The sequence below is a fragment of the Polyodon spathula genome, chromosome 18 (genome assembly GCF_017654505.1).
Source record: "Polyodon spathula isolate WHYD16114869_AA chromosome 18, ASM1765450v1, whole genome shotgun sequence".
NCBI classification, from domain to species: domain Eukaryota; kingdom Metazoa; phylum Chordata; class Actinopteri; order Acipenseriformes; family Polyodontidae; genus Polyodon; species Polyodon spathula.
Window position 1 is genome coordinate 29,030,069 of NC_054551.1, and position 9,943 is coordinate 29,040,011.

At 37.3% G+C, this 9,943-nt stretch overlaps 2 protein-coding genes across 3 annotated transcripts; one reads left to right on the top strand and one right to left on the bottom strand.

Moving 5' to 3' along the window:
* Positions 1-522: 522 nt before the first annotated feature.
* On the bottom strand, positions 523-2,535 carry tmem53 (transmembrane protein 53). The gene is made up of 3 exons (XM_041277920.1): positions 2,322-2,535; positions 1,696-1,799; positions 523-1,256 (listed from the first exon to the last, which is right to left on the bottom strand). The coding sequence occupies exons 1-3, from the start codon at positions 2,374-2,376 to the stop codon at positions 567-569; spliced, it is 849 nt and encodes a 282-aa protein (XP_041133854.1). The 5' UTR covers positions 2,377-2,535; the 3' UTR covers positions 523-566.
* A 109-nt stretch (positions 2,536-2,644) lies between these two features.
* On the top strand, positions 2,645-9,885 carry armh1 (armadillo like helical domain containing 1). 2 transcript variants are annotated; one of them, XM_041278559.1, is made up of 12 exons: positions 2,645-2,734; positions 3,016-3,254; positions 3,517-3,585; positions 3,711-3,877; positions 4,634-4,830; positions 4,997-5,081; positions 5,436-5,552; positions 6,812-6,884; positions 7,120-7,249; positions 7,772-7,849; positions 8,408-8,489; positions 9,240-9,885. In XM_041278559.1, exons 2-12 carry the CDS (start codon positions 3,049-3,051, stop codon positions 9,257-9,259), a joined length of 1,224 nt encoding a protein of 407 aa, XP_041134493.1. In that variant the 5' UTR covers positions 2,645-2,734; positions 3,016-3,048; the 3' UTR covers positions 9,260-9,885. The 2 variants fall into 2 exon arrangements, with proteins under 2 accessions (XP_041134493.1, XP_041134494.1); XM_041278560.1 differs by having other exon boundaries at positions 3,065-3,254.
* The last annotated feature ends 58 nt before the right edge of the window (positions 9,886-9,943 follow it).

Consider the following 9,943-nt stretch of genomic DNA (forward strand, 5'->3'; position numbering starts at 1 on the left):
TTCTACACAGCATTTACATTTACTTAGGTAAGTATTACATTCCCACACCAAAAATGCACACACGCAGAAAAAAAAAGAATACATTTAATTGTGCAAGTTTCTAGTTTGTTTATAATGCCTTTTGTTAATCACTTAAAAACAAACAAAAAATAGCAAAGTTTAACAATAAAATGATACTTAATTTAATAAGTATTAAGGCCCAAATCAATCAGTTTTAGTCAGCCCAGACAAATTGCATGTTGTATTTTATTGTTTCTTTGGTCAGGTTGTAAATGCACAAAGCACAAAACTGGAGGCATTCAAAACACGTGTTAGCAGAAGCAGGCTTGCTTGAAGCATTCACCTTGCAAGTTCCTTCCAGATGCACATTACCAAGTACGGACTAACACATACAAGCAAGGTTATAAGTTTGCTTTTTTAGAAAAGGCTCAGTCAAACAAAAAATAATTATTTCTTGCACATAAATGGTTGCCCTATCATTGTATTTCATGTGTTGCAGCAGCATAATATTGCAATAAGTAGTTTTTTTTTTTTAAAAACATACTTTTATTTATTCATTTATTTTACTACAGAGAAACATGCTTCCTCTTTATCCCAGCACAGCTTTTCAAGCAATACTCCAAGAAAGTAACACACCTGACGGAGTATTCCTCCGGGAACAGCCGGTTGTGGCTGACGTGGTCGGAGTTGATGAAGTCCACACTTTCCACCCGCACCCCCCGCTGCTTTCTAGCTCTGACCATCTGCTCCACATCCCTGTGGGCAATCACTTTGTCAGCTTGGGAATACAGGTACAGCTGTGGCCAGCTAGTGGGGTCGTCAAGCATAGCATCATAGTGATTTTTGTGGATGTACTTGGTCAAGGAGTAAAGGACCACCCGTAACAGAAAGACCATGCAGGTAAAAACCGCTAGGATTGGGTATCGCAGCACAGTGCGAGTCTCTGGTCCCAAAGTGGCATTAAGCGCCCGTACTGAACCGATCACATTCTGGTTCCCTGGTGCACTGTCCAGGATTGTGCCCACCACCACCAACGTACGGAGCTGTTCCTCTCTTTGTAGGAGCTCAATTACGTAACGGTACAGCATGAAGCCCCCGTTGCTGAACACGTGGAACAATATAGGGTGGCTCTCCACTTCATAATCATAGAGCAGATCCAGCAGCTTCCGCGCTATTTCAAGCAGTTTCTTGCTGCCAAAAGCCTCCGAGAAGAACACTGCCTTCCATGGGGCGGTGTATCGAATGGTGATACATCCCTAAGAGTGGGAAGGTGCAAAAGAAAGCAAAGAGTTAGCAGATGCCATCTAAATTTCCAATTGGCAATGCTGATGTTCTCAGGAGCATAAGTTGGTTATTGGCAATGCCACAAGGTTAGATTTTTAACTTTGTTTTTCAAACGAAGTTTGATTTTGGCCCCCGGAACCTATGACATTTTTCTTTGTTGTGAGCCATGTGTGCTCTAACTCAGCCTGACCTAAGACTGCTTTTAGAACCATTTTGCTAAGGCCTGAGCATACCTGCTTGCAGAGAGAGAGACAGAGAGAAGAGAAATCACTGGATTGTGTGCTCATCAAGAAAGGTGTTCAGAATGGGGTTTGTGGTAGTTAAAAACAAAGGTTGTTCAAGGTTGAATGTAGTAAATTGTGGCACTCTTACTTTTCACTGATCTTCCTGGGGTACCATATTTGCACTAACCTGCTCATTATAAATATAACTGTATTTGGCTAGATGCTTGTCCTTACAGCCAGCCCAGCCCAAGAGAATCACTACGGGTTCCTTCTGCCCATGCCAGTGGCTTTCTGAAATGAAAAGAGAATACTCTTAGTGAAATATTGGTAATAGCAAACAGGTTTCAAAGGGGAGAGTTTATTTTCGAACAGCTAAAACTATTTGTACATAACATAAACATGAATGTCAACACCAAGCCTTCTGATATCTAACAAGGAATAAAAACATTTTGATGTAACGCTGCTGTAGCTGTTTGTCTTCTGTGCCTGACAGTTTAAAAATATCTCTAACATTTCCATGAGCCAATTGCAAACATATGTATGACACGCACATTTCCAGGTACTGGGGAGTAGCAGTCGTGTGTGATGCGGTTCTACTGCACCAAAAAAAAAAACAAAAAAAAAAAAAAACAACAACTTCGAAATAAAAGTCTCATCTCTGAAGTTATATCGAGCAATGTATAATACGTTTAACATTGTCACTGTGTATACAACGTTAATGACAGTTTTGGATTTTTACAAAACACTTAATATTAGTATTATTTATTACAACAGAACCAATGGCCTATACAGTTATCAACTGTATGGACTCACCCGCGAGATGAGGTTCGGGAAACACAACGTTGTAATCCAGCTCGGCATCTCCCATGCTGTTTTCTTTATTTGTATTTATTTATTAGGGTGTTCAACGTTAATCGTGTTAAATGAACGTCATCTGAAATTGCAAATGCACTTTTCACTCTAGACTTCAACTACCCTGACTTACATAACTGACACCGGAAGCCCTGATCAACCAAACGCTGTTAAGCAGACACGAGTCTTTACGTAAATACCTAGCAACCGAGAGCAGCCCTTAGCTACCGTCAAAATGCACAAACAATTGCATAGGTTCCACCCTTTTCAGTCACTCAGGCCTCCTATTGGTTACTTGGTCAACTTACTGGGCCGGTATTGGAAATAAATCGTGTGAATTAAAATACGGGGCGTGTCAGCAGTAGAAGTAAGAAGTAAGTTTTAAGAATTAGCTTTCTTTTTAATTTATATTCATTTTTGTGCATTATTTTAACAGTTCAATTAATTTAAATCATATTTTAGGAGGGGATTTTCTGCCCATTCTGTTTACACATCTGCTGTTTTAACGATACACTGTAAGGTTTTTGTTTGTTTGTTTTATAAGGTAATAGATACAGTCCATATTTTGTGGTCTGTGGGGTCCAGAAATACTGGTTGGTTTAAAGGGGAATTCTTGTAGTTTAAATATTTCATCGTGTTTGCTTTGCTGTGCCAGGGGATATGTTGTGAGTAGAACAAAGAGTTGAAGATGTCTTTCTGCAAAGAGCAGGCAGCTATCAGCAGGGTGATGGCTTTCCTCCAGGACTGGGACCACGGGAGCAAGGCGGTCCGCAGCCAGATGCTGTCCGATTTTATAAACCAGCACAGCGGTAAAACCGGCCCGGAGTTGGAGCTGGAGTTTGCACAGGCTGCTAGCCTGTTTTTGGCCAGACTAACATCCTGGCTAAGACTGACGTATCCTTTCCTAGAGAAGCAGAATGGGGGTGGGAAAAACTGCATTATTTGTTTCTGTAAAAGCAGATATTTAGATTTGTTAACATTAACCTTCATCTGGTGGCTTTAGTAAATCCATTACCTGATTTGCTTGAGCTGACACAGTGAGAATCAGTTCCTTAGTCTTCATACCCTATTTACATCATGCAGTTACGATGATGCAAAGTAAAAGTTGTATTATATCTTCATTGGCATTGATATTTTCTTAACTTAAATATTCCAGATACATGACCGGTACATATTTAGACCAGCAATTAAAGGCTATAGGTGTTTTTCTTTCTGCAGCAAGCAAGTAAGTGTAGCGTTTTAGCAGCACACTAGTAATAGCATAAACTGAGTACCTTGTGTAGAAATTACTGGATGAAAAGGCTCTTGTTGAGTTTCATGTGGTCATGTCATGCACATAATATTTTTCAGCCATCACTTCCTGATTGAGTTTTTGGAAGTTGGAGGTGTTTTAACCCTGTTAGAGATCTTAGGACAGAAGCAGTCAAAAGAGGAGGTACAAGCGGAAGCTTTAAAGTTACTTCAAACTGTTGCCAACGCTGGGAGGAAGTACAAAGAGCTCATTTGTGAAAGCTATGGTAGGTGGCATTTTTAGCATTTCACCTCAAGTGGACCAATCAGCCACTCTAGTAGTTTGTTTCCTAACTTACATAACAGAATGTTAAAAGGAGCACAGCAGCGGCATACCATAAAATATATTATACTGGGCTAGTTGTGTACCATGTGGTTATGGTGCTTTTCAAAATCATGCTGATTCTGGATTTTCAATATTTGCATGCAAAAAAAAAGCATAATCACTTTTAATTAAATGTCCTACATTAGGAATGCAGTTCTCTTTTCACTGCCCGTCAGTGCTTATATTGGCTCATGCTTTTCAAACTTGCAACAATACAAGGCAACTAAAGAAACAACGCTATGTGCATCATCTTCTCAATATTTAAAAGACATTTCGTGGACTGTTAAATGTAGATTTGCAAAGCTTGTTATAAAATGAAAATTAAATGGCTAATATTGCAGAACTTGTTTTTTGTCAACCTCTGATATCTTTAGCAATTGAGACAGGTCTCTGACATTGCATGGTGTAATTGAGCTCTTGCTGCAGTACCATAGCATGTGATGCTGTAACCGTAATGTTGGAGTAAAGACTTGGTAACTGTATGACCTTTCACCCCGCAATCAATAGGTCTAGAGCAACAAATTCTACTCGCATATCTACATGATCATAGTCTATATTATTCTAAGAAATAAGAAAGTGTTAGAACAACAATGTTAAGTAAAAAATAAAAAAAACATGTAAACTCATATTATATTTCTAAACTCATTGTCCATTGAAGGTGTGCGAGTCATTGCTGAATGCTTAGCCCTTTCGAAGACTGAGGAAACCCAGGACCAGGCCCGCTTCCTTCTGGAGTCACTGGTCCATGGAAACCCCAAGTACCAGAACCAGGTGTACAAGGGGTTAATAGCACTGCTACCATGCACCTCCCCCAAAGCACAGCAGCTGGCCCTGCAAACACTACGGATTGCACAGGTAGCAAGGCACTTCCCAGAATTCTTGTGTTTAAGTCTAACACAGTAATGTAGTTATTTTAATATGTTTTTTCTATGGTGATAAGTATTGTGTTTGAGTGGGGTCCAACAAGCGTGACTCAATTGATTAAGAATAAGCATCTCTATTTGCTTATTTTGTTTACCAGGTAATTGTAAAGACAGCCCATCCAAGTATTGTGGAACCTCTTCTGAATTTGCTGAGATCATTGCACCTTGAAGTGCAATATGAAGGTAACTATGAATTCTTAATAGCACATCCTAACTACTTCTGTAATTCTATGATGTAAAGTATTTAACATAAAGTGATAGAAAGCATGTTGCTTATGGACAATGTGAGGGTGAGACCCTCACTGTATTATTCAAATGCATATTATTGTGTTTATATAATATAATTATTATCCCTGAGTGCTTATGGAGTTATTGTTTTGGTACGATATGTTTTGATTAAATAAACAAATTCATATTTTCTTTTAATGTTTCTTTAGCACCCTGCCACTGTTGTCCGTTATGATTGTGGTTTATTTGGTAAGGATTGTAACCTTGCTGTGTTTTCATTCACTTTTCTGTGTTAATTGTTTGTTGCAGCAATTGAGCTGATCAGAGAGCTGATGCACTATGAAGTAAGACCAGCATTGCTAAAAGGCCTCGTTGCTTTGCTCAAGCCACCCAGAGAGGGAATTAACAAACCTCAAATTCTGAATGGTAGGCAGGACTCATCTGCTTTTTTTCTGTGTCTAAATATATTTTTTCTATGTAGTTTCAGCTTAATGTTTATAATTCACAGCTACAGATGGTTAATACCTCTCATTTTTTGAGACAGCCTAAAATTAGTTTAGAATAAAACTTAATGTCAGAAGCGTTGCACAAATATTGAAAATACAACGCTGAAATATTTTTTTTATTGATTAATCAAAAACACTAGTCACTGTTGCATATCATTTTATACCCATATAATCATGTAAACTAAAATGTAATTTTTGGTAAATTAATTAAAATGTAATTATTTATTAACTAACTCCATTATTTCATAATGTGTTCACACCGCATTCATTTGAAGGCAACATCTATTCAGGTTTTAAAATATGCTGATCCCAGTTACCTCTAACGTCCATCTGCTATAATGCGTTCTCGCCCAGTTGATTTTATAATAAATAAATGAGAGGCAAAACTGGTAAGGATGTGGGATAGCATTCACTGCGGGACCATTTTTTTGAACCCCTGCTTTAAATGTTGTTACAACTCAAAACCACAAGATGTCAGTAAAACCCCAAAGATAGCAGGAACCCCCCCCCCAGTGCTTCTAGTATACATTATTTGGCATGTGGTTATGAACGAAAGAAGCAAGCTGTAAAGGTAGGGTCACCCCCATGTGCTGTGACCACAATCATTGGCATCCTACTGAAAGACAGCTGGTCTGCCTAAAATAGAGCGGTTTTAATAAAATTCACTGCATGGGCCTGTTAGTGCGTGGCCTGTTAATTATGTCTTCTTTTCCATTCGGAACACACACTTCTTTGTTCATCACAGTTGAAACTAATTTGCATGTTTTAATGATATTCATCTCTTGGTTTTATCCTTGTATCTAATGCATATTGTAGTGTACACTATTTAAATAGGAAGTTTTTCAGATTGATGTCCCTTTGTTGTGGTTGCTTTGTTCTGCATTGTTAAACCAGCTGTGTGCAGGAACATATTGCATCTCCAGAGGCAGACCAACACATGTGGATCGGTATATCTCTATGTAGCAGCAGTCTGATCTGGGCTGAAATATCAATGAGAAAATACACATTTAAAAAATGACATGAACCTTTTGTGTTTTATAATACTCCAAAAATTATGCCTGAGAGCAGTCAGAGTATTATATTCTAAAAGTGGTGAAGTACAATAATTGTGTTGAAAGGTGAGATTAAGAGGTCACTAGGCTGCTGCCTGAGTTTTGTTCTTGTGTTTTGTTCAATCAGTTCCAGTAATGCAGAAACTGAATGAATCCCTGCCAGTGTTTGTTCAGCAAGCAGCTGCAGCGAAGGCCATTGGGTAAGTCTAGAAACTGCAACATAAACAGCAGCACAGTCTTCCAAGTCCGTACCAGCTCTTGCATTATAATGCATTCATTGAATTCACATCCTTGTCAGTTATATATAATATATTGCTGTACTGTGTATAAATTGATTATTTAACAAAGATGGTCCATATATTGTATTAACTGATCATGTAGCATTACAAACTATATTCACTGGAACTGAGAGATCCACCTCATGATTCCCTGTAGGATCTTGGCGAGGGAGTCGCCTGAGTTCATGGAGGAGCTAGTCAACCTGAGAGTAGTGCACCACCTGCTATGTGCCATGGGCAACCAGGACCACGCAGACAGCCAGCGTGAAGCCAGCTTGGCCCTGGAGGTCAGCACACTCTCTTTTATACAAATATGGACTGTGGGTCAGACAAGAGACAATGGGTTATACTTCTCAAAGCCAAATGCCTACAGATACTGAAAAATCTCAGTGAACGTCTGTTGTATGCTGAAAGGAAAGGTTAAATTAAGTTAGCGATTGAAACAGATAGGGAGGGACTGCAGTTTTTTAGTTAGATTCCAGAAGTCAAAGACATAACAAAGAGAAAGTTCAAATTGTTCAAGCCAAAGTGGTATAGTTTTATACTTTAGCCTGAATGACAGCTGATATCTGCTTTATTTTACCCATTGTCTACCCTTCTTTTTCATTGAAGTTAGGTTAAGTCATCAATTAACTTTAGCATGCCAGCTACTGTATATAATTAAATAAATTGGCGCCTATGTGGTTTTTATATAAAAAGATATAATGAGTTGTCATCTTGTTGATAAAACTAAGCAAAAACATATAGCTTTTTAAAACATTATATATCACTTCCTACATTCTTGTAATTATTTCTGTATCCTGTTTTAGTATTTTGTCCGCGTCTTTCCTGTTGTGGAGGAGCATGTGAAGAAAGCAATGGGAGAAAGCCTTTTTGAGCTCTTCCTGGTAAGTTTCTCCTCTGGGCTCATTTTGACTATTTCCAATGTGGAGGCTAAATACGACTTAAAGATCAGCTGGATACGACAGCACCATGCTATTATATATGGACAGTGTCCCAATTACTATTGTGTGAGTTTCACATGGAGTGCTTCTAAGCAGGTTTTTTTGACAGTCTCTAAAGGGAAGGGCAGCCTTAAGTAGTTCTGAAGCAGAGGTATAGTAACAGAGTTACCTGGTCTTACTAATGTTTACATAAGCAGTATAAGGTCCAGGTAAATCTGTTACAATAAGTCAGGCTAATACAACCTTAGTAAACTCCTGTTGTAAGAAACCATAGTTACAACATGGGTATACAAAATAAAAATAAAACAATGCAGAAGGGAATGTGATTTCTGGTATAATATTCCGATCTTTTGCATGTGCCTAATTCATATCGTAATCAGCTTGTATTTCAGAAATAAAAAGCATACTGTATTTACAGTTCTTGTACAAAAAGAAGAGTGAATATAGGGAAAAACAGAATCATTTGACCTGCCATGATTTACATTTTATTTAAATTTACAGGACAATTCTGAGGTTTTATATATGAAGATGGATGTAATTCAAGCAGATATTCTGGCTTCAAACAGAATCAACATTACTGGAGGTAAGAGCACATTACTTCCCCAGTATATGTCCTGGCAGCATCATAATTACACTACTCTGGTGATTTCCACACTGACAAACTAGTGGATCCCGCAGCTACAGCATTCTGTTTTTACACTGTTCAAGTCAATGTTAAAGAGAAGAAATGGAACTATAAAACTGCCTATGAATACAAAATCTTTTACTGATACATTTTTCCATCTTTGTCCCTGTACTTATAATATGTACCCTATTTTGTCCTCTCAATAATGTTTGTGTGTTTTTCAGGTAATTGTTTATCTAGGAGTCTACAGCAAGGAAACTCCCTTCCTTAAGTCAAAATAGAACTATATGCAGTACTGAACTTAATGTTATTACACTCTGTAGCAAATGAATACAGTCTGAAATATGACTTGCATCATCCAATAAATGAAGTGGGTTAGCCTTCTCTTTACATACTGGTCCACAGGATTTTATTTTCTCTCCTTAAAAGATTAGGGGGTTATTTGATGGCTCGATTTGACTGGAATTCCATCTAATTTACATACCGGAGAAACGAGTGTCTTTAAATCTGTTTATATCCAGCAAGATTAGCAGTTACCATACATTTACCATAATAAAGAATGGTTTTAGAGACAAGGATTTTGAAATGTACATTATCAGTGACACTAAGTGACACTAAATAGAAACTCAAAATCAAAAAGAGTCTTTGTCAGTGTTTATCCAGAATGTACATCTTTTGTCTAAATATTATGATTTTTTTTTCTTTCAGTTCATGAAGTCTCTGAATGATGTCACTGTCAATATAGTGGAAGAGTATACACATTTAAAAGTTTTTTATTGTTAATACGTTTGTATGTATTGTTTTGAATGGTTTTGGTTGAATGTTTAACCACATATATTTAAAAAAAAATAAGTTATTTATTTTGTTGTTGTTTTTGTAATGTGACCTATAATAAGTTAAATTCAAGAACCAACATTTGAAACATATTACAGTAAAAACAAAGCATTATTGTATTACAGAATACAATTGTATTAACAATTACAGAATTTTTTCTTGGTACAGTAATTAACTGCTGACCATCTGTTATTCAATACCATTAAAAAAAAAAAAAAAAACATGTATGAGTTTGATATTGGAAGCACACAATTTAAAACCCTTGTTAAAATAAATGAATTCTAGTCGTTGTAAGGAACAGTATTCAGTACATTTGCTGTAGTTATGGTTGTTTTGGTGTATTTCTGTTTCTCTGATTGCAGATGCAGAAATCCTGAAATATATTGCAGGTGTGGCTTCATCAACATAGCTGTTGTTACATACTTGCATTTACTATGGCCAATTGTATTAAAGTAATGTATGATCCAAGGTGTGAAACTCAAGTTGATCCTACATTGTGCTTGTATGTTTCAGTCTAGTTTGAGGTCTATGGGCTAATAAACCAAACTTTACTTTCACAAAAAAAAGTGCATGCCCAA

What these genes read in the sequence shown, in the direction of transcription:
- tmem53 (XM_041277920.1), bottom strand. Translation starts at nt 2,376, where the DNA reads ATGGGAGATGCCGAGCTGGATTACAACGTTGTGTTTCCCGAACCTCAT. An exon ending in TCCCGAACCTCATCTCGCGG is followed by an intron (nt 1,800 to 2,321) that starts GTGAGTCCATAC and finishes TTTTCATTTCAG; the next exon opens with AAAGCCACTGGCATGGGCAG. An exon ending in GTTATATTTATAATGAGCAG is followed by an intron (nt 1,257 to 1,695) that starts GTTAGTGCAAAT and finishes TCCCACTCTTAG; the next exon opens with GGATGTATCACCATTCGATA.
- armh1 (XM_041278559.1), top strand. Translation starts at nt 3,049, where the DNA reads ATGTCTTTCTGCAAAGAGCAGGCAGCTATCAGCAGGGTGATGGCTTTC. An exon ending in GCTCATTTGTGAAAGCTATG is followed by an intron (nt 3,878 to 4,633) that starts GTAGGTGGCATT and finishes TGTCCATTGAAG; the next exon opens with GTGTGCGAGTCATTGCTGAA. An exon ending in GCTGCAGCGAAGGCCATTGG is followed by an intron (nt 6,885 to 7,119) that starts GTAAGTCTAGAA and finishes GATTCCCTGTAG; the next exon opens with GATCTTGGCGAGGGAGTCGC.